Source organism: Sturnus vulgaris, chromosome 5 (genome assembly GCF_052056855.1).
Source record: "Sturnus vulgaris isolate bStuVul1 chromosome 5, bStuVul1.hap1, whole genome shotgun sequence".
Classification (NCBI taxonomy): Eukaryota; Metazoa; Chordata; class Aves; order Passeriformes; family Sturnidae; genus Sturnus; species Sturnus vulgaris.
This window is the reverse complement of record NC_142247.1, coordinates 36230462-36257490: the sequence shown is the minus strand read 5'-3', so window position 1 is coordinate 36257490 and position 27029 is coordinate 36230462. Positions and strand designations below refer to the sequence as shown.

The following is a 27029-nucleotide window of genomic DNA, read 5'->3' as shown; positions in this document are numbered from 1 at the left end:
AACACACACAAAATGTAAGAACAATAGCTACGTGCAAATCCTCTAGTATTCTCCACAGAGAAGCTGCAGTCTATCTCCATCTGTTAGCCAAGTTCCACGTTAGGTTTCACAGCAAACTGGCCAATACTGAAGAACAAAAATAGATGCCTCCACGGAAACAAAGGTGGAAAAGATGCTGGACTACTTTCAAGAGTTCTCAACTCATAGCAAGGATTACGTAAGTATGCTTATCATGGAAGAATACAAAAAAATCTAAAGTTTTTACAAGATCTTAATTGATCAGCAAGAAAAGGAATTCGATCTTTGGGAATTTTTTCAATATACTATTTCCTTCCACCTCTTCTTTGTGGCTACTTATGTGCTAGTTGCTTTGTACTTGCTTTATTCCTCTACAGACAAGGAGGGAAAGACTGCCCCTTCAAAACTGTCCGTCATTTCTTGTTTCCCAAGCAGTAGCTCACTTACTCAGAATTCTTTCAGTATGTTTTTCTGCAAGGCTTTTAAGCATCCACTACCCAGAAAACATACTGCTGCTCCTCTATGCACTGCACTGGAAAAATTAAATACTCCAACCCTGCCCAGAAAACAAAGGGGTCAGAAGACGGCCAAGGAAGGAAGGAATCCAAGAAAGAACAGGGGAACTGCAGCCCTGCTTCAAGTGTTCAACTGATGGAAACCATACTGGGAACTCTTTCAAAGAAAATCACTCAAGAACTTACAAAAGATAACCAGATAGCTTTCATTTGCTTCCTGGATGATCCACAAATCACAACATATCCAGACCCTGAATGGTAGGGGTAATAAAAAAATGCTTTTTATGTAAGAACTTGGCCAAAAAAGTTAATGTGGTTCTCTCAGGTACTGGTTAGGTCTCTGGAGAATTTTCTAGATTTACCTGTTCAAAGAGGTCTGCCTTTTCCCTGTCAAGTTGAGCAACACGCTCTTCGAGGTTGGATCTTGACCTAAACTGCTCTTCCCACATGTTCTGCAAGTCCTTTGATGTCAGTGCCAGTATATTCTGCTTTTGCCCCTGTAAAAGCAACAATGGCAGAAGAAGAAACTAAGGTGACCATAAAGAAAACATTGCAACAGTAAGCTGTAACTTAAATTGAAACTCTCTCCTCTCCTCATTCAATGTCTATGGTTAATGTTAATGTGGAATGTAAAACACAGCTTGGGAAACATAACCAAGAAGAGAAATTGAAGATGGTAAAAAGAATGAATGCTATAAGGATGGGGAGATGAGGTAGAACTTTGGGGAATAACAAACACACACACAAAATCACCCTGTGGCTTTCTTCCAAATGTTATCCAGAGTTCATGACATACTTTCTAATGGATTAATTTCTAGTGCCCACCACAGAATACACCCTACCCTTGTTGCTTCTGTATCAGCTGTCCATCTCCTGACAGCAAGAAAATGTTTTGAAATTGACAATGGTATTGATGGTTTATCTAAAGGGACAAAGATTTGCCTAAGAGATGCATTTGAGTTGAACAGAACTTGCTGATTCAGTTCAAGTATAAAGACTGGAAGTTGACTAGATGCTTTTAGCGGCATTTTTTAAAGAAAAAAAAGAAAATTACAAAAGCAAAAAAGGAAAAAACAAGAGATGTTTACTGACTACAGAAAGTGACAAAACACTTGGCACAAAGTCTCAGATACAAAAAACCCCTAGGGTGTATAATCTTTCTCAAGTCCTTACAGAGGAGGTAAAACATTGGGTCTCATGACAAAAATTCACATGGCCTCAAGACAAGCTCTGACAAAACTGAAAAGATAATATGGATCTGTCAAGTCTAGTCCCCTCTTTCAGCTTTCAACCACAGACCTCCATGCTGTCCACAACATCCATTCTATCAGTCATCTCCTATGGCTTAACCTGGTAGGGAACTAAGCATTGCACAGCCACTTGCTCACTCAGGGAAGAAAATTCATCAGATGAATCACACTGATGTCACAACTGTCTTGCACACCACAACACATACAAAACACAGCAGTAGGAAAATGAGGAAATTTGCCTTTTCCCTTGAGGGTACCTTGCCCTAAATCCAGATGGGTATTTAACAGCTGTGTGCTTACACAGCCCGTATCATCTTTTCATCAATTACCTACACACAAAAAATTCAAAGACTAAAACAGTCATTCACAGAAGCCTGTCATGTACCTGCTTGTGGTGGTCTTCTGCAGCTGCCTGTGCTGTCTGTAAGTTCATTATCAAGTCTTCCAGGCGGTTATGAACCTACAGAAACATTACAAGAAGCAAGAAGGTACACTATGACTTTCTAGACTGAAGTTACACCTCACTGATGAAAGTATTACACAACCTCTTCACCTCTTTATTCCTACATTATTTGCACCCAGCAACAATGACCAATACGGCCTTAGTTTGATGCCACTGTAAAACTGTTAGCAATCATCACCTCTGCCATTTGGTGAAGAGAAAAACAGAGAGGAAGAGAGAAAAGACCACTTCAAATGTAAAGACTCTTCAGTGAAAACAGGCAGGAATAGCTCTTCTCATCCCCAGTACACTTGAAAATCATGCCCTATTGTCAAAGTGGAAGGATTTGTGACTGCCTTCCCACTTCCCTTGACAGTATCAGTACATCACAAAATTTGACTATCACATATAGTGATTTTCTAAATACCTTCAGCTGTAATTGACAACAACAGTCATAACAAGAACCCTAGTTCACTGGCTACAATGCAAAAAACAGCAACAACAAAAAATAACTCTTAATTCAGGACATAGATGTGGTCCTTATCTGAGCTAAAATTAACCACGGTGTAGAAGCAGTGGTAAATTCCAAGGCTAACACTGAGTTTTGCAGATACCACAAGCTGCAGATACCACTGTTTCATGAGAACAGACACACAGCAAGTAGCCAAAGGAAAAGCAATTCTGCACAGCAAAAGCTCTGAGGCATGTAATTTTGTTTCAGTCTGATGATGTCAGTCAGGTCTCTGGCATACCGGGCTTGGCATCAATATACCCAGTTAACTTGAATGCCTTAAATGAAACACATCACAGTCCCCAAAGCAGCCATCTGATGTTATGAAGGGTCTAAATCAGACAATAGTTACACTGGCATATTGCTGTCAAATCCTGACCTTTGAGAGTGTTTGCTATAGCATGGGAAAATTTTCAAAACTGGATGGCTGGGATGGCTTTCCGAGCAGCCTCTATTCAGAAAAATGCAGGAACTGAGCCCCCCTTGGCTCTCTAGGAAAACCTCACCATGACATTTCCCCACAGAAATAGGTAACTAGGATCAGAAGTCACCAAAAGGGAAATTTATGAGCAGCTTACTGAGGCAGAGGTTTGCAGGTCTCTCTGCAGGGCTTCAATCCTGTTGCTTTGTTGCTGGACAGTGGCTTCCAATCTGGTGTTTTCAATTTCAAGGCTTAAAAAGAAATAGAGGTCTTATAAAAATCTGCCAGAGTACAAATTCCAAAAGAACAGTGCAAAATAATAAAATACAAGAAAATCCTTCAAAATCTTAAAAATTTGCTGTGATGCAGTAAGACTACCTATCTATGCTATGGTTTCCAGCCAATCCCTGCAAGTGACAGATACCTCGCCCCACTGTGTTCTCTTACTGTTGCACGTGTTCTTCCAGTTGTTTCATAGTAGTATTAGTCTCAGAAGATGCCAACAGCTGGTCCTGCAATTTCTGGGCACAAGCTGTTGCTTCTCTTTCCTTCTCATCCAAGGCAGTCTTCAAGTCACGAACACAACACTCAGACTGAAGATATTTTTCTTCCACATCCAGCAACTGTAAAGTCACAGAAAGAATCCACGGTCGTCACCTGAGCTTTTAGACACAGGAGTCAGCTGCTGCCCAAGGCTTCACGTGCTGCAGATATCTGCCCATACCCTCTGCACAAAGAACTGTAATCATCTCAAGTACCTTCAAAGCTTACTAGCAAATGAACACAAGCTGTGTTGCTTCTTTTACAGTGGCCTCTCTCATCCCTCCATGGATTTCCTAGAGCACGGTTCTAAGCACTGACACTGCTGCTCCAACCCTTCTGGTGACTTTGTATTAGGATGCTCTTTGTATTCACTCGTTTGCTCCTCTGTGCAAACATGAATTAAGAAGTTCATCTGTCTGTAGTGACTTCAAAAGCCCCTCATAAGGATCAAATTTTTAAAATTATTTTCCTTTTAGAACTCCAAGACCTCTATATGTCCATACCTTGGAAAACAATGAAAGATGGTCCCTAACTCAGAAATAGCTTATACTTCCCTTCCAGAAAAACCACTTAAGGATGGCAGATTATAACAGTGCCAAAGAAGGAGGAAATATGCAGAATAAGTAACAAAAACATTCAGAATTTGACATGTTACCTGGTGACAGGTGAGGGTGGGGGGAGTGAGGGGAGGGGGAAAGCAGGACAACACAAACATGTCCAAACACAGCAGTCCAACACTTCTATTGTTCTTCAGAAATCAGACAATCTGCTAGTCTAAACCAAAGGCAACAAGACATAAATACAAACACAAATTTATTGTGAAAAGCACCTTCACAAATAAAACATTTTGTCCAAGTAAGGGCATAACATCCGCACGTCAAAGACAGGACACCAAGTTTATAAAGCAGTGCAATTGATTCCCACATCATTAAATCTATCCTGCTGCATTTTCTTCCTGGGGTTTGAGGACAACATTCAATCCTACTTTTAATAACCACTCTAAGGTTTATTCATATAATTACAGACATTATGTACCTTGGTTTTAGCCTTTTCCAATTCCTTTTGCAAGCGAAGCTTGTCTTCCTCCAGGTCACTGCGGTAGCGCGTAGTAACCTCCAATGAAGCTTCTGACATAGATTGCTTTTTCAGAGCATCAGCAAGCTCCTGTTGCAGCTGTCTGATCATGCCCTAATGAACAATTAAATGAGCATGAATAAAGTTGTAAGAACATGAAAAATGTGTTTACTTTCACTTATTTGATTACAGAGTTAGACTTGTCTTTGGATTGAACTCAAGTGAAATTGTCTGTCACCAGCAGGTACATGCACAGACAATCACCTCTCCATCTTTCTCAGCTGAGCCCCCCCAAACAGTAAGCAGCTGTTCATGAGGATTTCTGTTTCCTAACACATAAAAAAGACACAGACATTGTTCTACTTGAAACCATGCGTAAGCACACACTGCAATCATGGGAATTTTTCTAACAAAATCCAAAGAAATTTGTTATGATGCAAGAGCCATAATCTGACTGCAGATACTACTTTGTTCACCAAAGGCAGGACATGGTACCACATCATTCTTTGTCTTATTCCTACATTTTACAAATATAATTAAATTAATTTCTATATCTAAAAGTTCTTTTTAGATATACTCTAAGAATATGTTGAATCACATCATCTTGCAGCTGTCTTAATGTTTTAGAATAACAACTGCCTTTATACTGACATATTAGGTTTACTAAAATCTGCATAGTTCATACAGTTACATAAATGTACTATTTTCAGAGGGAACCTGCTGTTTTGGTATGAAGAATACACAGCAACTCACAGATTAAAATGACTGTCAGTACTGTTGGGGTTCTCTCCCCATAAACACCTTACAGTAACTGACAAATGAAGAATAAAGCAGTTATGTCACACATGCCTATATTTATGTCACTCCAAGATTCCAGACTTGTTAGGGAGAAGGAAGCGTAATTTAAAATCATTAAAGGAGACAAACTATACAGCAGCGTGTCTAAATACTGACTTTTATTAGTTCCTATTGTCTAAAATGCAAGGGAGATTAAACAAAACGGGTAAGGCAATTTTTAAGTCATTACTCTACCTGAAATTGGCCAGAACAGGCTATCATTACAGAATACCCTACCTACTCCTAGGAACAGAGTTAGTGTTGCATTTGCAGACCCCTTAGAGCCCCAAGAATGTTCATAAATTAACACCTGGCCACTATAATACTCCTCAATTTTTATAGCAGCTTAGGGAGAAGCAATGTTTTTCCTCTGTAAGAACTTAATATGTCCATCTCACACAATTCACTCATCTGCATCTTCATTTCTCAACTGCCACATTCTTCCTTTTACATCATCTCTTGTGTCATCAGTGCAATACTTAAAAAAAATCATCAAATACCTAAACCAATTCTATAGGGCAAAAAATGGACTATGGAAGAGAGATGAAGGATTCTTCTCTTCTAGAGAAGAATTACCTTTCTTGATCAAAGCAGTCTTGGATACCTTCTTTCTGCATTCTGCTCGGATCTGAGCAGTAACATCCCATTTACCAAAACTTTCCACAATTTCAAGAGAAACACAACAAACCAGAAAAAAATCATCATTATCTGGTCCCATGCATATGGCTTATAACTAATCCACTTTAGAAACAAAATAATATCAAGAACTGGAAAACTTTAAATTGCTGCAAGTCTATATCTTACCTCTCTCTCTATTTTGTCAGTCTCATATTTGAAGACTTGTTCTCTTAAATCAATACATTTGGCATTTAATTCCTTGTTTCTCTCTTCCACGAGGTAAACTTGCTTTTCAGTATCAGCTCTGAGTTTGTTGAAAATATCATTAAACCGATCTTGCACATCACTCACTACTTTTTCTTTGATGATCCCCTTGTTCTGCAGATCTTCCAGCTGCTGACGGAGCAAAAGGTTTTCACTCTGGAGCTGGGCTAATCGCTCCTGCATGGATTCCTGCTTTATTATAAGTTTGTTTACTTGGTCTTTCTCAAGCTGTCGAGCATGATCGTATTCCTTTGCCTGACACTGGGCTTGACTTAATTCTTTTTGTGTCATTTCTAAAAACAGCGTTTTTTCTCTGAGTGTTTGTTTTAACTGGTGAAGCTCATTTTCTAGACTATTAGCTTTGCTTTCAGCTTTACTCAGCTGCTGAGACAAGCTCTTGTTGGTTTCTCGCACGTCTGAGAGGTCATGATGGAGCTTGTCTTGCAAGCGAAGCCATTCATCACGTTCTCTCTGAAACGTTCGTTCGACATCACTTTTTGATGACTGGTGACGTTCAAGTTCTTGAACAGCAGTGTTCAAGCGGGAACGAAATGATTCGATTTCTGTCTCTAATCTGTCTTTACTTTCTTTTGTCTGCTCAAGCTTGGAAGTTAGCATTGTGGATTCTGTCTTTAGTAAGTTCAGTTGTCCATTGTACTGAAAAACTGTTTGTGTTAAGGCTTCCTCACTGAGCTTAAGTTCTTTTTTAAGATCTTCATTTTTTTCTTTCAAGGTCTCATTTTCCTCTAAATATTTTCCTTCTTCCTCCTGGTGCCTAAGTCTTATTTGATCAAGTTCTAGTCTTAGCACAGCAATCTCATCTTGCAGTAACTGATTTTTGTACAACAGATCCTTTTCTCGCTCACTGTCAGATTCCTGAATGACAGGAAACATGAGTAAATATCCGGGTGGGAAATAAATCTACAAAACCACTTCAGCATTAAACTGGATTTTAACATTTCTAACATTGCAACATAACTTCAAAGATGAGAGCACAATTTCAGATAAGACATAAGCTACTCTATGAACCAGTTCATGTGTCCCAGGCAGGCACAGAATGAAAGCATAACATATCCATAAATAAACATGCCAAATATATAATGCCTTTTTTCCATAAACTATAAACTAAATAATAAAATTATTTCAAATGTTTCAGGTATAAAGTATTATATTATAAAATGACAATGCTTTCTTTTCTTGTGTGTGCATGCCTTTTAAAAGATTCCCTTTTAGGTTAGTTTAGCTGTGTTACCAATCTGTTAAAATCTCTGTTTATCAGGCTAAAAAGGGTATTTTCCTTTTTAAATGTCTTCTTAACACGTTTTTTTAGCATTACTGAGAGTTTGCTGTACAGGTGAATCACCCCTGGAATGCAAGAGTCTTGTATAGCACCTGTTTAGTACACAAATTTTTTCCCATGTAAACATATTCACCCTATATTTATTGGGCAGCACATCCAAGAACAAATAATTCTTCCAGGAACTTCAGATTCTTAGTAAATTCAGTAAACTTTTCAAGATTTTATTTAATATTTTATTTAATAATTTATGATTGCTTATTCTCCTTCAATTATTCTAATTAGTATCAAGAGTTTAATTCACTGCTGATCTTCCTTCATAAAACTTTAATATGTGGAAGTGGAAAAGAACTTCATACTTTGAGTTTGATAAGGGAATAAATAATTTTAAAAACCCCAAGTAATGGGAACACAGATTGAGTGTCAACTTCCTTCCTGGTCAGTCTGGATGCAGGTGTCTCACTGCGAGAAACCTTAAAAAGTGATGATAAAATGTCAAGGAAATAAAAACAAGACAGTTAAAAAAATGGCATAAATAGTGTTTTCTTTTAGCTTTCTACTCGTACACTTGCAGTCTAAGTACATACAGCACTGATATTGCTTTCCAGAACTTTTAAAGACATAAGGAAAAACAGAAGAGGTAATTGCACAGTAAAACTGCACTGGTAAACTCTAAGTAATCCATCAAGAAGCAGAAAAAATATATACATTTTATTGTAACTTTAGAACAAACATGGTGAAATTTAATAAATTAGAAAAAAAAAACTGCTTACATCTGAACTTTTTCCTGTAGTTCTTCTTGTCTCTTCTTCTAGTTCCTTTTGTCTCCAAAGGTGGTTGTTCAAAATGCCTTCTTGCAGGGCTCTGGCACTCTTTTCCTGAGAGAGCTGTCTCTGTGTTTCATCACGCTCATCTTCAACCTATAATAACACAATTAAATTACCTGCACACCTTCAGAAAAGTCAAAGCAAGCAATATCGTCCCACTCTCCCTTTTATTCTTGTAAATATTTTTGCTTTCCACAGCTACGATAATTCATCTATAAATTTTAATTTTCTTCTGAAAAATTAAGAATACAGAATGTTTTGTAATAATTGAGAAAAATAACTCAAAGTCAGGCTTTGAAATACAAACAGAAAAAAGGGAACAGACTACTTGGACACCAGTTGTTCGAAAAAATCAGGCAATAGTTACCCAATGTCTCTTCCACGAACAAAGTACCTCTTCTTTAGGCATACTGGAATACAACACCAATTAAAAAGAAGCAGAAAATAAGGTAAGTTTAAGTCATTATCTAATATACCTGTTTGAGGAGCTTTCTCAGTGTTACTAACTCCATTTCCAAATTCCTTGATTGTAACTCAAGTTGCTGTTTCTCCTCCATCTCTTTACAATATTGCTCTTCTTTTCTTCTGAGCTTCTCTCTTGTTTTCTCATATAGTGTTTCTACTCTGAGCCTCTTTTCTTCTTCTTGTTTCAAAGTAAACCTGGGATTTAACAGTATAGTTGTGAACTAAAGCACTGATATAAAAATCAGATATTCTACACTCTGAATTTCCAGAAACAACTCAAACCACAAAAACGTTAAATATTTTCAGACTTTTTATTCTAATTTTTAACTTTTTAAGGAATTAGTACATCATTCTATTATCCATGGTATCAGTTTTACAATATATGGAAAAAAAAACATTGACTGTTTTATCCCTTTCAAGTTTATCTTGGTAAATATACTGAACTATGCACATTTCTGTTACTTTTGAAGAAGTCATCTTCATATTACGGACACTTTGATCAAGGAGTTTGTTGTCATAGCAATCAAAGCAACATAAACTTTTGACTAGGATTAATATACATTTTCTTACCACGATGAGCATTGCCTGCATATTATGGATTCAGTGACTGCAAGTAATGCTGATGAAACAGTACATCACTTCTTTCTGACAGACCCACCAATTTTCTAACAAGTGTAAAACTTAAACCATGTCTGACCACAGGAAAAACACACAGTTTGTATTTGCTCAGGAATGAGATCGATTTTCAAAAACTTATTTAGAAATGCAGAGAGTTTAAGTTCAACGTGATTAGAAATAGTTTTAAACCTCTAAGGATCTACATCTGGAAGAAACAACAGCAATTTGATTTTGAAGATAATCTACAGAGATACCCTCGAGGAATATTAACTTCTTTACTAACTGAAACAAATAGCAGTAAGTACCAACATGGTAAGAAGTGGTCCACAGTGTGCCCACGGTACCCAAAGAAAAAAGCAGTTTTGTGTTTCAAAATTATTTGGAGTATTTTTTCTCATATCCTTGCAACAGTCAATAAGAAAAAATTAATATTAACATAAGGACAGAGCTGGCAAGTGCAAATCTACTTTAGAAATTCTGCAAAAACAAGTGGCAGCAGCCACTAATAAATCGTTTGAAAGACTGACAATAAGATTTGTATTTCAATGGTTTATATTGCAAGGGAGAAAGCTTTACATGTAATTTTTAGGGCAATTTAACAACAAAAAATAAAGCTTCTGTAAGTGTAATTGCTTTTATGATTTATTAGGAATTAAAATAATAATTATTATCACTTGTTAGATACTTCAGAATTTTGAAAAATAGAGCTAGGGTAAAGTTAATTTTCTTCACATGGGGCTGTGTTTTGAATTTGCGCTTAAAGAAGTTGATAATATAGATGGTTTTGCTCTTGCTGAGCAACATCTGCACAGCAACTAGGCATTTTCTGCTTCTCTTACTGCCCTACCAGCGAGGGGGCTGTGGGTGCACAAGAAGCTGGGAGGGGAAACAGCTGGGAGTGGTGACCCAGCTGACACAAGAGATTTTCTGAACCATATGATATCGTGCTAAATATATATGGTGGGCAGAAGGGGGAAGGGGGAGGATATTCAGAGCGATGGCATTTGTCTTCCCAAGTAGCTGTTACATGTGATGGAGCCCTGCTCTCCTAGGGATGGATGAACACCTGCCTGCCCACAGGTAGTGGTGAATGTTTTAGCTTTGCTTGCGTGCGTGGCTTTTGATTTCCTTATTACACTGTCTTTATCCCAACCCCCGAGCTTTCTCAGTTTTACCATTCTGATTCTCTTCTTGCCATCCCAGTGGTGGGGAAGTGAGTGAGCAGCTGCATAGGGTATAGCTGCCAGCTGGGTTTAAACCATGATAAACTGCTAGAGTCCAATTCAGGCAAAGGTGAGACTGGCTCTGTCTTCCTCATAATCCTCTTCCACATACCAGGAAAGACAACTCAAAGCTCAGTCCCCTCAGCCTCTCCTCACAGGGCTGGTGTTCCTGCTCCCTGACCAGTTAGCTAGTTCTCTGCTGAACTCACACATATCAATTAAGATGCCCCTGCTACTAGAAGGCCAAAAAATGTACGCAGTGCTCTAGATGACATCCAGTAAGTGTTCATTAGGGGCAAATAATCATTCCTTTCCATCTCCTGATCTGCTTTCATTTGCCTTCTCAACTGCCAGCTCATACTGGTTCATGTTCATCTTCTCTGGCAACACCACCGAGGTCTTCTCAGCAAGCTCACTGGCCAGGCTGTCCCCAGGATATCATCACAAGAAGATATTCCTTCCCAAGAGCAAGGTTCTGCATTTGCTCTTGCTGAATTTCCTATGGTGTGTACCAGCTACTCCTGCCTGAAGTGATGCAACAGTGGTTAAAAACCTCACATCATCCAAGTCTAGCTCAGGATTATAGAGAATGGGGAAACTCCGAGTTTGACTTTTCAAATAAGCAAACATGCAAGCAAATAAGCACTCTATGCTTCTTTAAACACTTCTGAGTTTAGAACTCTGTCAAAGTTACCTGGATTTTTAATATATATCAACAGAAACTGCAAAGACAAAAACACACACATCTCATATATATCACCTCTCTTGTAAATCTCATTTTCAAATACAAATTCTCTTGTTCTCTTCTCTTGCTATTAAAAAAAGTGAAAACATCCAGACGATTTTAGATAGCGCTAATATCCAGGTGTTTTTTCCTGACATTACATCCTTCCTTTGTAGCATAACTTGCCCATGGGATTCAAAATACAGAAAATCAAAAGACTACAATCTCCTCATCCATCACATGTATCATCAGCACCTTCTGGCACATTAACACTGACAAGGTAACATATTATCAGAACACAAGATTACATACTTAAGGCTTTGGATATCACTCTTCCATTCCACTTCTTGATGAGCTAATATGGATTTCAAATCTTGAGTCTCTTCTGCTATTAATTTTGATTCCTCCTTTTCACTTTTCAACTTTCTTACTTCTCTCCAGACTGCTGCATACCGATTTTTTTCATGCTCTATTATTTGTTCATATTTAAGAAGTATGTTTTGAATTTTCAGTAAAATAGCAGAACCTATTTTGAGATAGAAAAGAAAAAGATGCACATATGCATAAATACTTTCTAATGTGTAAATTATTTGATTTGGTGTCGGTGATAAAGTTTAAGTAGTGGGAGCTCTCTGTGAGAAGAGGCCAGGGATTGCACCATGCCAGACAGAGACAATGGACCCAACTGCAGGACACAGCTGAGCCTTTCAGCCATGCTGGTGCACCTCAGAAAAATATATTTAGGAGAAGAGAGACCACCACTCAGGCAAAGGAATAGGAAACAAATAGGAAAAACAGCTGCTCTGTGTACACACAGGTCAGTGACAAAGGGTGAGGTGGGAAGGTGTTACCTTAAATATAAATGAACCAACATACCTAGGAGTGCACACAAAGAAACCATGTTTTAAAAGAGAAACTTGTAACACCTGAGGAAAAAATGACTTTAGAGCATACCTGTATGATCCACAGTAAGCTGTTCTAAGAGCAACACAGCCTCTTTGTAGGTGGATGTTGGTAATTTGACATCCTCTGAAGTTGTGTCAGATGAATGAGTTAAATCAAGGTCATCAGTTACATCCATTTGTATGCTGACCTACAAACAATACAGTATTTTCTGTATACAACTATGTAATATTACAGATGCATAAATGACTCTTTCATTCACAGTCCATATCTGATAGACCCCATCTGAGTGATTAAAAGCTGATAAAACTATTTATCAAGAAACGAATTTTACAGTACCTTATTCTTTTCACTCGCTGTTTTTGCTGCAGGTCTGGAAAACAAAAATGTATTTCAGTTCTGGAATCTTTATCTTGCATTAAGAAAAATATCTAAAGTTGTTTTGAAAATCTAATTTCAGTAGGGAATTAAAAGTAAAATTTAGTACAATAGTATTTTTAGATGTAGGTGAATACTGGAAAAAAATTATCATAATTATTGGAAGATGATTTTTTTCACAAGATATTAAGCAAATAGTTGAAATAACAGTTCACTCAAAGTGATAGGAATGACACAGCTACAGACATAGATATATATATATATACACACACATAGTTATGTGCATTCCCTGTTTAATAGTAGAGGTTTAGTTCTCTTCAGTATTTAGACTCTTTCCCTTACAAGTCAAAGAACCATAATTTTGGATTCCCTAATGTACTTAGGCTGACTAGAATGGAGTTAATTTTCTTCAGAGCAGCCCACAATGCTGTATGTTAGATTTCTGGCCAAAACAGTGTTGACAACACACCAGTGTTTTAGCTATTGTCACAGTGCTTGTTCCCTGCCAACTATTTCTGTTTCTCATTTTAGCCCCTACAGTTAGTTTAAGGTAGTCAAGAAGTCAAGAGGACATACAGCTGAAGAAAAAAAAAAAATAAAGGAAAAAGCTCAAACCCTAAGATGCATATGATGAAATAGCAAGTTTGTTCTTGTATAAGTCTCTCCTCTCCCATTTTCAAAATATAAAATATATGTTTACATATACACAGACCTTCAGGTAATTTTTCAGTACTTGTGCACATTGTCTTTATAATGAACTTGGCTAAGATGTTCAAAGATCATTAAGCAAAAAAGATATGTTTTGGAACAGAAAAGGAATCAGGTCGTTTTGTCACATGAAGGAACCACTGTGCACATCAGGTTTACAAAAACCTAACCCTTAGCTTTAGGTCAATTTTTTTCATTAAGTAAGTTTTAGTTATAATATTCCTTATGTTCAGTACCTTCCGTCCTCTTGAGAGGTTTCACTGAAAGAGCTATCATCTGGTACTCGAAAATTATTCCCACTGGAAGAGCTCATCTGCTGATTAGCCTTCTGCTTTGAAGTTTGTCCTTTATTTTTCTTTGCAACGTCATGATTCAGGGCAAATTCACTACATTAAACAGAAAGAAAAAAAATTACCAATTGGGTAACTTTACAGAAAATATTTTTTTGAAACAGACATACTTAAGATGATGTCCAGAAGTAACTGAGATGAAAAATATTTCTGATAAAACAGACTTAACTCCAAGGACTGTGGAGTATTTGAAAGTATTTTAAAAACCTTGCCCTAGGAATGAGGGGGGAATGTGGAACCTGAACTAGATTCAGGCAGTAACTTATAACCACATTAGAGGAAGTATTACGAGCAGAGATTCCTTTGAAGGACAAACAGAAAAACACACCTGCTTAGGATTTCATAAAAAACATCAATGTCTCCTTCAAACTTTTGAGATTCATTTGGTAATATCTTTTCCCTCTTCTGAAAAAAAAAAATGCGTTTTTCTCAAATGTTTGTGAAGCAGTGGACTGCTCAGTATTGCTTCCAGCATTAAAGAAACTGGTTCAACAATATTAGAAAAACCTAAGATATTTAAGTAATCCTACAAATCAGAATTAGAGATGATGTCTTTAGTTTATACTTTCATTGGCATTTTAATCATTTCTGACCTCTCCTCAGGCGAAAAATTCTTGATAACTTTTTCTTCTGTAGTGTTTTCATCCTCCATTTTCAAACAGTCATTCTGCCTTAGTGTAAGCTTTTCTTTCATTTGCTGATTAGTAATGCTGCCTTGTGATGTATTTAATTTATCAGCATTTTCCTCTTCTGCCACTGTCTGTGTATTGAAACATCTTTCTTTGCTTTTTTCCTTCTCAACCTGAAAATAGAAAGCTTCAAGTATTAATCAGTATTTCCATAAAAGAGAAACACAATATCCAAGACTGAATAATTCAGGGTTTACCTCTGAAAAATTGTAAAATGAAAAAGAATATAGGCAAGTATTATAACAAAAATTACATTACAAAGTGTATTGTCATTGAAAGTACTCCAAATTAATTCATGATTCTGCAATGTAACAGAAGTACAGTTCTTAGAAAGAAAACAACAGAGTATCTTAAAACATGAGCAACAAAAATGTAAAAGCATTACTGATGGATTAGAGTTAGAAGGACTGCACAATGTTAGTTATAAAAATAGAAATTAAAAAATCAAGTGCAAGTGTGATTGTTTACTGCTTACCCCATGGAGGGTAGGTAGGGTAGCAGGGAAGAAGATTCCCAAACTCACAAGTAGAAACAACTCCACTCACAGCAAACAGGAATTCAAGTGAAGGGCAATGAAAACACACCATGCAGAAATCACAGCAAATGGAAAGTTCAGTCAAGACCCTGTTCAAAAGCTATTTTCATTCTTTGTTTCAGAATCAAAACTGATTTAATTGTGTGGTTTTTGTCAATGAAGTGATAACTTCTTACACTGGAACTGAGTGCCGCATACTATTAAACTGGAAAAATAGTGCATTGTGTTTTCTGAAAAAGGGGGAAAAGGCAACTCTCCACTGCTCTCTTTATTCATAAGTATTGTACGTTCATTCAAACAACAACTGATTTGCACAAAGCATCTCCATTTAATGATGAATAGCTGAAGTGAACAGGACCATTGATATGGAGGAAGACTAAAGAATAAGGAGTAGCAGGTGAACTACCTCTTTTTGCAGCTGCACCTTCTCTTTCTCCAAAGCCAGGAATACTGCTTGCAGCATTCCCACCTTACACTTAAATCTTTCCATATCTCGTTTTAGCTCTTCATCAAGACTCCTTTCCATCATGCCACACGATTCCTCAGCACTGGTGAAAAGACTTTCAGTTTCTGTTTCTCCTATATTACTATTGATAAGGCAGTCCTTGGGAACATCATCATTAAATCCAGAGTATTCTTTAAGTTTAATTTCTGTTACAGAATGTGCATTTCCATCAGTTGTACAAAAAGGTGTTATTTTAGGAAGAGTATTAGAAATGTCACCTAAAATACTTGATTTCAAGCTATGTCTCAAGGAGTAAGCAGGACCTTCCTCTGCGTTTTTACTACTTCCATTATCATTCTCTTCTGTTTCCATAGTAGGCTTTTTTTCCTCTTCTTTTGCTAGAGACACCTTGCTGTTATCTACACTGTTAATGCCAACTTCTTCATCTGTATTCCAGATATCTTGTACATTTGTCTTTAAGCTATTATGATCAGGAAGAACTGGAAGTACAATTTCCATTTTGGGTACTTTTCCAACTAGTCTAAGTTTAATATCTCCAAATTCACCTTGGCTTTCTAACTTATTACTTGATTCTATCACAGGAGATGAAATAATGTGAGAACTCTTCAATTCTTCACCAAAGCCATCTTCTGGTATTTCTTTCACAAGGAAAGCAGTTTTCCCAGCTTCATTTTCACCAAACAACTGCTTCAGCTCTGCTGTAATGTTCTTAAAATTTGTTTTCAATTCCCTTTTCTCATTTTCAACCCACAATCTTTCATATCTTTCTTCCCAAGGTTTTAGATTTAATTCCTTGTCAGCACTGTGCGATTCCTCATTTTTTCTTAGGGCTTTCTGATGTGAAACTTCTGCTTTGTCAGTCTGATTTTCATGTGCTGGTTTTTTTTTTAAGTTGGTAGTTTCTAAAATATATTTATCCTTAAGTAAACAGGTACAGACAAAAAGATTACCAAGAAAAAGGAAGTTACAGTTAATCTAGGTAATTTCCATTGCAAACTCATCCTATCACGTAACAGAAATAATAACATCTAGATATTTTGAAAGCAATTTTTATAATACAAATCAAGGGATACTAAATTAAAGGTTCACTGACTCACCTTTTTCTTCAAAATAAAGGAGTTACTAGCTACTAGGCCTTATGAGAGACAATAGTTTTTCTAGGATTGGAGCTGTCTAGACAAGGGTTACTTTTACCTTTAGGCCTGCCTGCTTTCTGCAACCAGTGGCCTTTGTTGGAAAGCAATTTATTTTTTCATGTTTTATTGCTTTAATACAATTTTTCTTTGGAACTGCCAATGTTTCCTCACCTTCCTTCCTCCATTATTTTACTGTCTGTCATTTTACAATTCCCTGCCAGCTAAGCTAATACAGAGTTAATGAACATGACAACCTTTTTACTGTCCACCACATGGAGAACTGGGCCTATTTCTTCACCCAGAGTGCCGAAATGTTAAATTCCATTCCGAGCTCCAAAGAAAAAGCATTTATTAGGGAAACCAGTCCATTCCTTCCCTTATCTCAAAAGTCATGAACCCAAACTTACGTGAAAACCGTACCATGCCTCAACCAACACCCCCCAGTCTCCTCATGTCCATGACCCCACGCCCTGCTCCTCAACAGCTCTGGCTGCTTCCATCATGTGTCACATTTCTCCCAACATGCTCCTTCTCCATATGCCTCCTAGTGCCTTCCATAGAGGCCTGCAGCCTCAGTCCCAACAGGCTAAGACCACCCAGCTCCTCTCTCTCTTCTTGTAAGCCAAGCCCTTCTCTCTCTCTGCAAAAATTCCTGCTTTCAGAACAGGGAAGAAGCACCTCAGCCAGCTACCATCTGTCTTGGCTTCCCCATTCCCCAGGTTCACTGTACAACCACTACCACCTTCCAGCAGGCCTAAGTTCCATGCCCTGTTAATATTAAGCATGCTCCTCTTTCATCATACCTCTTCTATCATTCCTCTTTCATGGGTGTGGGGTAGAAGTAATTTGCTTCACTGCCCCTTGAGGTGATACCCCCTGGATAGAGGGGTCTGGAATCTTCTGTATCTCTCTCTTGCTGTAGGCCCAACACAAACAGGATGCCTGCCTTATTCCTGTCTAAAATGCCCTCTGAAAAAAATCTTTTCAAACACTTATTAACATGGCCAAACAAGCACATATTTTGCAGAGGTGGGGAAAAAGCATTGAGAAGGTAAAAAAATTTAACTTTTTTTTGTTTCATCTTCTCTTACAAAATGGAAGTCCAGGCATACTTCATCAAATAGATCAGCATACTACAGACAAATTTCCTAATTTATTTGAATGTGCATTTTGCATAGGGAAAAAAATGAATTTGACTGCACGGTTTCTCAGCACCATGCAAAAGAAAAGCAATGAACAAAGCCTAAGCAAACCAGCCAGAACCATATTAGTGTAACAGCAAGTATCCAATATAATTATAAGGGTTTTTCCCCACCATAGGAAGTCTGCATCCCATTTCACTTCAGGCTGTTATACAATCTTTATCTACAGGATTCTCCAGAGCTAGTCATTAACTGGTGAGTTTCCTTTACTTTACATGTGTTTAATATATTGTTCTTTGCTTTACCATGTATAAGACAATTTACTGATTCAGAGTCTTAATTCAAAATCTTAGGTGTTACATACCCACACTCCATAGTTTTCAATGGTATCCTTATCATCTTCTTTTTCAGCTGCTGATGACATATGAGAAGTAGATCCTGAGACCTCACCTACAGTGAAAAAACTGTATTTTGATACCAGCATGACCTAATACTACTTATTTAGAGTGCATCTTGAATTGTATTTGTGAGAAAAATTTTAACACAAAATAATGCATCCTAATATGTGAAGTCTTAGATACAAAAATTACCATAAAACAGACTGAAGATGCATCTGTGTACATTGCTTTCCTACAGGGCATTTAAAGGAAATTTGCTGAAAATCGCTGTAAGTGGTCACAAATCAACTAATCCTATTTCTTGAAGGTGCGTTATCTCAATCTCTCTCTTTGAAATGCTGTGTGCCATGCAGTAACTAGTTACATGACTCCAGCAACTGTGACTTCCCTATGTGCATATGTGCAGTGCACAAAAAAGCATGAAAAAAATCACAGCTTTGAAATATTTTAAGACCCCAACTTTACTCTATGCATGAAACAAATCTGTTGCTAGACATGGCTCTGGACTGAGTATTTCCAGCTGCTACCTTATCTGTTGCAGAAGACACAGATGGGAACTGAAAGACAGACTTGTGTAACGCTGAGAAACAATCCACGATCTGAACACTTCACTCATACTGTTGAAAACTGGATTCCACTCTTCCCTCTCTCAGAATTTCTATATAATATGGGCAGGTCACAAACTTCTAAGAAGCTCACTCTGTCTGGCAGCCTACCCTGAATCTCTGTTACATCAGAGAATTGGATCCCAGATAATCAATACAATCTAGAAGCAGCACCTCACCGTCTTCACTACTGCTCTTGTAGAAGGCATGTTGTACACTTTCAAGTGACAAGTTTTCAGAAAGAAACAAGTCTTAGCAACTCAGGTGGGGAATCTAAAAACAAGAGATGGAGGCTTTTCACCCTTATCATGCTGCACCTCCTGTCTTGCTCCATAATGCCACGGATTCTACACAATAGCCTTTCTATACACTAAGTTTCACTGCTGAAGAGGGACACAATATCCTTCCTACAAGAAAAATGAGCAAGACTGAGAAAAATAGTTATGCATCATCATAAAAAGACAAAAGGGCGCAACCTCACTTGGCATTTTCTGCTCTAGGTGAGTACTTTTGCAAGCCTTCATTCCTTGAAGGGTTCTTAACATTTGACACAAACTCAAGAGTTACAACTTTATGTCTGAACTGGAGTCCGAGCTCCTCAGTCAATCATAAAGGTCTCCAGAGGTCAATTCTGCCCCCAAGTTACACAGTGTGAAGTAACAACCTTTTCCTCCCACCTCTCTGCTGGGTAAAATTTCTGAGATTTTTTTGTAGATTTGATTGCTGGGTATTTCAGCACAAGGCATTTCACAACACGCAACAGTAATTTGTGGATTGACTGCACTTTTTTCACAGGGTTGTTATGATGATCTCTTGATAACTCTGATGCATTTCAGATAGTCTGATAAATACTAAATACAATAATAACAGCAATAATTAGGGACTATCTAAGAATAATCTTCTACAAGGAACACAGGCATTTTTCCCTTTTCCTTGCTTTTCAACAAAAGGAGCTTTAGACTTTACACATACTTATAGATATCCCAATACCAAGGCATTTGCTAGTGCACATGAAGGCTCCAGCCAGCAGTAAAAACAAACAGATGTGCTGGTGGTCAAGGAACATTTGTAGGTAGCATCACAGAAATTACTGCAGAGAGTGTACTAAGTTATCACTACCAAGACTGCTGTAATCAAAGCAACTATTTAGTCTTGCCCATCAGAGAAGTTTTCAACAGCAGCTATTCTGAGTTCGAAGATTTAGGATCTTTGGATCCCATAAGATCTATTTCATATAGTGCTTAGTCAATCTTGGCATTCCTGTGTAACTGACAGAGAACAAGGGGAAAGGCAGAAAAGACGCAAGGCAACAATGTTCTTCCATCTTCAGGACTGCCTGAAAAGGGGAGGTGACATGTATGCTGGAGGATGCAAACATCATGGAATAGTAGATGACAGGAGGGAGCAAACATGTACAGGTACATATTTCAGTAGTCCTTCTGTTTCCAGAACACCTTGTTAGAACCAATAATTTAAAATTGGGAAAAAATTTGCAATTACAATGTGTCCATGAAAGAACGGGACAAAGGGACAGTCATGAATACCTTCAATATCCTCAACATCTTCTAAATCAAATTCCTGCAGAAGATCTGCAAAACATAAAACAGATGCCTTATTAAATACTCCTAAAAGGTTATGAAGCTAAAGTCAGAACCTCTTAATGCAAATATTACCTGATTTCTGCTGCCTGTTTTTAGGAGAAGTTTCATTCATTTTCAAAGCAGAAACGGGAGTCTTCAGCTATGAAAGACAATTCAAGGATAAAACACTAAATTCAAAGTAACTGCAAACTAGTTAATGAGCAGAGTAAGTAGTCAGTCTGACACAAACACTTACCTGTGAATTGTTGGGTTTCTCCAAAAAGCCTAAAAGTGAAAAATATTTTGGGAAATGTTATTTTTCAAAATTGTGGGTACCTTTTACTCTATTCAACATGAGTAGTTTCTACAAATAAGTATTCGTCACAAGCATGATTTCATCACGAGTACAACACTGAACATTCCATTTATCTCATCACGTAGCATGTGTCTAAGTATACAAGCAAAGAACAATCCATACTTCCCACCATGCACTTTTAATTAAAAAAAATTATCACATAACTAGGACAATATAGGTGAAGCAGTAAGGTCATGCTTGTTAACAGAAAAAGATTAAAATATTTAGTCCTTTCGAGGCGCTGAATCCTGCTTTCCAAAAGGATTATTTCAAAAGCCAAAGCTGGTCTGCTGTAATGAATGATCATAAAATAGCATTATGACTGGGATTATTCTGCAAGTGCTCAATATTGAGGAGCATTTTCCTTTCCACTGATGGGGCTAAGAAAGCATAGGTGCAGACACAGAAACCTCATATATGTCTAAAAAGGTAAAATCAAGGCAGTCTTCATCAGATTGTTGTAGTTTAGCTTGCAAGGGAACAACAGAAACAAATGTTGTTCAGTTTTAATTACTTTTATAACACAGTTCCAAATATTTTTTATAATTTTGTCCAACACTAAATGATTTCCAAACCCACACACAATCCCACCTACATTTCTCAAATCCTCTGCTTAAGTCATATTACAGTTTACATATTACATTTACAGTTTAGTTTCTCACTAAATAAGTATATGAAAGAATACTTAGAATTATTTAGAATGGCTCCATGGCAAAAACTTTGTATTTGAATACATTTTTTATATTAAAAAAACCCAAACTAACATTAAAAAACAAACAATATTCAATTTCAGTAAATGTGGTGGTTCAGCAGTGTGGAAAGACCTTAGAAATGTTACTATAACCATCTTTTACTATCTTTTCACACTGATCCTAAACTTGTCTTAGTAGAAATCTTGTCTAAGCAGAATTCCATGACAAATGGTTAACAACTACATTTGAAGCTCCTGGAAGCTTGTAAAGTTTTGCTCAAGATGCTCAAGAGAAAGCGTCACAAACTACAGGCAGAAATCCTCAACAAAAATCCCTGTAATTGTAGTCCTATTTTAGCTCCTGAGCAAAGCACAATATAAAGCTATCAAAATGCTATCAAAGGTAAAGCTAGGGGAGACAAAAATGCTAATCGAGATCATAGCTGTCTTCAGCTGCATTATCGTCTAAGAATGTTGTGCTGGTTTCACCTGGGGGAGAAGAAACTCAGAGAGTTCTCTCTATGAGAACTCCCTCTGGGAGCTGATGGGACCAATTAAAGGCTGGTTTGGTTATTGACAGTCTGAGAAACCAATTGGAGAAGTTAGTTCGCTCCGTGAACACACATTTTGAAGGAGGTAACCCGGGAAAAAGCTCTCTTTTATTTCCGGTGGCTGAGCAGGTCACAGCGGCCCGGGCTCCCTCCCTTGGGGGGCTCAGAGGCCGCTGGGCCCCGTTTGCAAACCAGGGGACCCGATGGCCGTGGGGAGGAAAGGCTCAGTGATAAAACCTCAGCCCTGCTCCCTCCCCCGCGGGCCCGCGGCTCTGGGGGCCCCGGCTCCTGCTGCTGCCTCGGAGCAGCTTTGGAGGGGCCGAGCCCGCCCAGCCCCGCACGGCCTGGGGGAGGCAGCCGGGCCTGTGTGGGGAGCAGGGGGGGCCATGGGCAGTGGGGGCTGGAGCTGAGCCCCAGAAAGGCTGATGGAGATCTCAGCCATCCCTCACCCAGCGCGGCCTGGGCCTGGCCCAGCTCCTGTGACTGCTGAGTGAAACTTTAACTCTTTAGTGCTCAGATAAGATTTGCAAAACCTCCAGCCTTTCTTTGAATAGGAGAGGGGAAAAAGGAGATTCTCCAAAGTCAGTGAAGCAAGAGCTAACTTTCTTTAGATGGAAGGAGAATGAGGAGATGCTGTGAAGATGGCTGAAAAAAATCCTTTTGTAAGACTGTAGGGATGAACTGATGTACTGAATATTCCTATAAACCATGGAGAAAGACATCGGTGTTGGAGATGTTCCATTTGATAGACCGTTAATCAAAAAAGCATCTGTGTTGAGAATCCTTCACCCTGAGCAGAAAAGGGGATCTTTTTTTTTTTTCTGGAGATGAAGCATGAACAGAGAGAAAGATAAGAGAAATTTGGTTTGGAACAGCTCATTCTTAAAAGTAAATACCCGATGAGTTTAACATGGCCCATAAGCACAGCTTTGGGAAAGCTGTGAAGATGAGAGGAGCTTCACAACTTTGCAGGGTTTTTTTTTCCCAGGCGGATGCAAATTGTCAAAGTGAAGCCACGAGAGGACTGGTTTTTTTACCCCTTCTTGTGGAGAAGTCCCTATGGCCTGACAACAAGAAACTTCTCTCCCCGAAGTGAACTGAAAAAAGGACTATTTAAATTGGGAACTGACTGAAGGAGATTTTTGTATGTTTGTTTTGTTGTTATGAAGGTTGGGAGAGGGAAGGAGGGAGTGATCTGAAGATCTTATTCTGAATTTGCTTTTCTTTCTCTTTCTTTGTGTAGTTAATAAAGTTTTTTATATCCTTTTAAGTTTTAGGCCTGCCTTTTGCTCCTGGTTGTGTCTCACAACAGAAAATGAGTATATTTAAATATATATGGCAAGTTAAAACTATAAATATTGAGAGAGGTCAGCTCTTACAGACATACACTGTCATTGCTATGAAACAAGAACCTGAATCAAAAAAACTATAGATACTCACCTGAAGAACACAAAAAATGCAAAGAACTTCCTTTACAAACTGGCCAGCAAGTGCTGTGATTACTGGCATTAATTAACAAACAGTAAACACTTCACTGGTATGGTTTGCACTCACATGATGATGGCATTTCTAAGACAGACACTGATAAAAGTTTACTACATATGCTTACTGACAAACATTAGCCCACCAGGAAGTTACCATTGTCACTTTGCCCTGAAACAAACTGGGAGCATGGTCCATGTCTCTCTGCAGCTGACAGCAGCACACCACATGGTATTTTTCCTGGCATTTCAGAATCTGCCTGTGTAACCTAAAACATGAATGAGAATTGGTACAAATGCATTTTCAACTCATTTCTATACAAAAAGTTCCTGCTAAACCAATTCATGTAGCATGGTATCAAGTATAATCTAGACACAAAAATGTTTTTTAAGGCCCTTGACAAGAATCCATCAAAATACAGTATATTGGAAAATCACAGCAATTGTGTTTGTTTTTAGATCTTTAGGCAAAAACTTCACACCACTATTCTGCCACACTGACAAACCTTGACAAACTGGACAACCACTAGCAAGAATTAACATGGTAATTCAAGATACAGGTTGTGAACCAACAGCTGCATGTCTGCAGTGGTCCAATATTTGTACTGAACTTGTATCTGACATTCAAGTTGGTACTGACATTCCCATGGCATATATCCTGCAGTGGTGAATGAACGCACTGCTGCTCCCAATTGCAAAAGCCATTTGGATTGAACAAAGGTTAGTAAGGCAGAGCTTACAACTACCTTAAAACTAATGTTTTAACCTTGTATTTTTAAGAAGGGGATGGGAAGAATTCTTTCTTCTCAAAAGAAGAACCAGAGGGACTCAACTACAGACCTTGCTGACTGCCACAGGCAGAAAGAACGAAAAAGGCAAACAAGGCCAGCACGTGCAGTGCCTCTGCTGAACATGACTTTAAAGAGGGCCAGAGTACACCTACAAAACGTAGAGAGGATCTGTTCAGAAGCAGCTAGATGACATTTAGGTTGTAAACCCCAAGAGCAACAGCTAACCAAGTCACCAGACCAGGTCTATATGGTGAAACAGAAACAATCCTGCCAGCCTCTGTGAAAAGGTCAGAGTATTTTAAGCAGCAAGGAACTTCACCGTTTCAGTACTATACTAGAAACTAAACTCAAAGGCCAACTGCTGAGACCCAAGCCATTAGCTCAGCTTAACTTCATCCCAACCCTAACCAAGCAGTTGGCCTAGAGCAGAAGTATTTCAAGGGCCCCCAATTACAAATATATGGCAAAAGGAAAAAAAAGAAGAAATAAGCCTTATCAACAGTAATGTCCAAATCAAAAACAAGCCGTCAAGTGATTCTGGATCTTACTCCTACTTCCTGCAGTGGAAACTTGTGTCCTTCACAAAAAGTACCTCAGAATCCCAGGGAGATTCATCATCTTCCTCTTGCTCTGCTCCCACTGTTGGAAGAGCACCTACAAATAAGGTAAGAGTGAGATGCTTGAGTTTTTGTACATCCAAAAATGCAGGTTCGATTGATGACGACAAACTAAGACGCAAGTTTTATTCAAGTGTTTCTTCCCACCCAGACACATCATGTTATCTCCTTTACACTTCCAGCTCCTTCTGCTTCCTTTCTAACAGAAGATGTCTATGCACAACAGCTGACAAAGCTAAAGGCAATATCCAACACGCTTGGGTAACATTCAGGAAGATAATCCAGTATCCTGCAGTTCTGTTGTATACAGTTAAGGTCTCTCCAGCCTACAGCTCCAATATTTGGCATTTGCTATCACTTTCCACTATACAGGGGGTACCATAGAACCACTATCCAAAACCTCCTCACTCTAATATCCACAAAGTCACGAAGAAACAATGCTCCCTTTTTTGTATTACTAGGAAAGATCTTCCCTGATGAAGTTGTTAGCCAGCCCCTTTCCAGAAGCTAGACACCTAAGTATTGCCATTTAAAAGCAGAGGCTGCTCACACCTCAAACACTTAACTCAAAAACACAGAAGTCATTTCTGTCCTGGGGGAGGTTAAAACTCAAACCTCTTCTCTACCAGACAATTTTAAGGTTCAGTCTCAGGGGGTTCCTAGCCAGATTTTACTATCATATTTCTATTTTAAGCTACTCCAATAGGAAAAAACTGATTCAGGATTCAATTGTGTGGACACATACACATAAAAGAAGGAGGAAGGAGCTGAATGCCTGTGAGGGTACTCACTCCACAAGAGGCAACTGATGGTTCCAATCTAAACTGTGACTCCTTACACTTTGCCAAATACATACTTATGGTAAAACACATATAGACAGACGAGCAGGTATAGGCACAACACTAGAATATAGCAGGTTCTGCCAGTGCCCCCTGCACAGCATCTGAGCAGCAGCTACACATGCTCTAGTAACATCCACTACAAGCTACTCTCTGGAGACAGACAATGGAAATGGTGCTTTCTTTTCCTACTGTCAGACCTCAGGTAAGTACCAAAGTTCTTTACTTTGACTAGGCTGGTAATGTTTTCAAGCACACACATGTGGTGCTGGAGAGACCACCTACACTTTAAAACCGTACAAGGTGAGGCACTGGAACAGCTTTCTCTCAGCTTGACTCAAATCCTTCCCAGGCTTCAGTCAAGATCAATCACAGCCTTTCAATGTGACAGTACTCATCATAAAAGTTGTTGTCACTCAAGACATTCTAGTCCTCTTTCTCTTTTTCATCTGTGCATTTTGTTCAGATCACTTCAGGGAGAATGCAGCAACATATCAAGAATGGCACTTGCTTCATATTGCATTGCTTGGTATACAATGCTACAATTTCAGTTCCTTTAAGAATGAATGAAAAGCAACACAATCTGCTTTTCTTCTCTATGCCAGTGCCCATTAGGACTCACAGGCAAGAGAAATTTTGTTACCATAGGAATCAATCACCATTTCAGTTCGTTTTCCATGCATTAATATTTGCAGATTAAGAACTTGGGTCAGGATTTACAAAGTCTTTTCTCTCACCGGAGTTGTCCTTTGAAGCTTTGTGGACTTCATGTGTATCATTACAAACAGAATTCCTCACATCCTCAACAACTGTAGTTTGTAGCTTTTTTCCAGGGCCCTCCTTCTCCTCTTCTTTGTGGTCAGATGATTCTTCCTAAAAGAGATCAACCAAAACAGCTGAAAAGAACAGTAAAAAAAATCATCTTTGCTGTTCTTCCATAAGTAATTCCTCATGTCAGTCTAACTCTAGCTTCATTTAAATTACAACATTCCAGAGCATATTTCTTTTTTCCCCTCTACTTTGCTCCACAGAAAATCATCAGTTTCCTGCTCTCCATCTTATGCAAAATTCTTTTTGCTTCATCACTTTCAGCTATCACACCATGAATTTTCCTAAATGGTAGTAAAACTTCACAGATAAGAACTGTAACACAGAACTGATAAAAAT

At 38.3% G+C, this 27029-nt stretch overlaps 1 protein-coding gene across 5 annotated transcripts in view; it reads right to left on the bottom strand.

Annotated features, from left to right (window-relative positions):
* The window catches only part of ANKRD26 (ankyrin repeat domain 26), a 51391-nt gene that overhangs the window by 11018 nt on the left and 13344 nt on the right, over positions 1 to 27029 (bottom strand). For 4 of the 5 annotated variants that reach the window (XM_088165430.1, XM_088165431.1, XM_088165433.1 and 1 more), the window contains 21 exons: positions 26600 to 26735; positions 24999 to 25060; positions 23773 to 23884; positions 20794 to 20822; positions 20631 to 20697; positions 20502 to 20546; positions 18319 to 18404; positions 15617 to 16594; positions 14580 to 14788; positions 13873 to 14022; positions 12890 to 12923; positions 12602 to 12740; positions 11960 to 12173; positions 9094 to 9277; positions 8564 to 8710; positions 6416 to 7369; positions 4736 to 4888; positions 3605 to 3780; positions 3315 to 3408; positions 2169 to 2243; positions 896 to 1030 (listed from right to left, as the gene is read on the bottom strand). In XM_088165430.1, coding sequence (XP_088021556.1) covers positions 896 to 1030; positions 2169 to 2243; positions 3315 to 3408; positions 3605 to 3780; positions 4736 to 4888; positions 6416 to 7369; positions 8564 to 8710; positions 9094 to 9277; positions 11960 to 12173; positions 12602 to 12740; positions 12890 to 12923; positions 13873 to 14022; positions 14580 to 14788; positions 15617 to 16594; positions 18319 to 18404; positions 20502 to 20546; positions 20631 to 20697; positions 20794 to 20822; positions 23773 to 23884; positions 24999 to 25060; positions 26600 to 26735 — 4179 coding nt within the window. The remainder of the gene's footprint in view (positions 1 to 895; positions 1031 to 2168; positions 2244 to 3314; positions 3409 to 3604; positions 3781 to 4735; positions 4889 to 6415; positions 7370 to 8563; positions 8711 to 9093; positions 9278 to 11959; positions 12174 to 12601; positions 12741 to 12889; positions 12924 to 13872; positions 14023 to 14579; positions 14789 to 15616; positions 16595 to 18318; positions 18405 to 20501; positions 20547 to 20630; positions 20698 to 20793; positions 20823 to 23772; positions 23885 to 24998; positions 25061 to 26599; positions 26736 to 27029) is intronic. The other variant, XM_088165435.1, reaches the window with a different exon arrangement.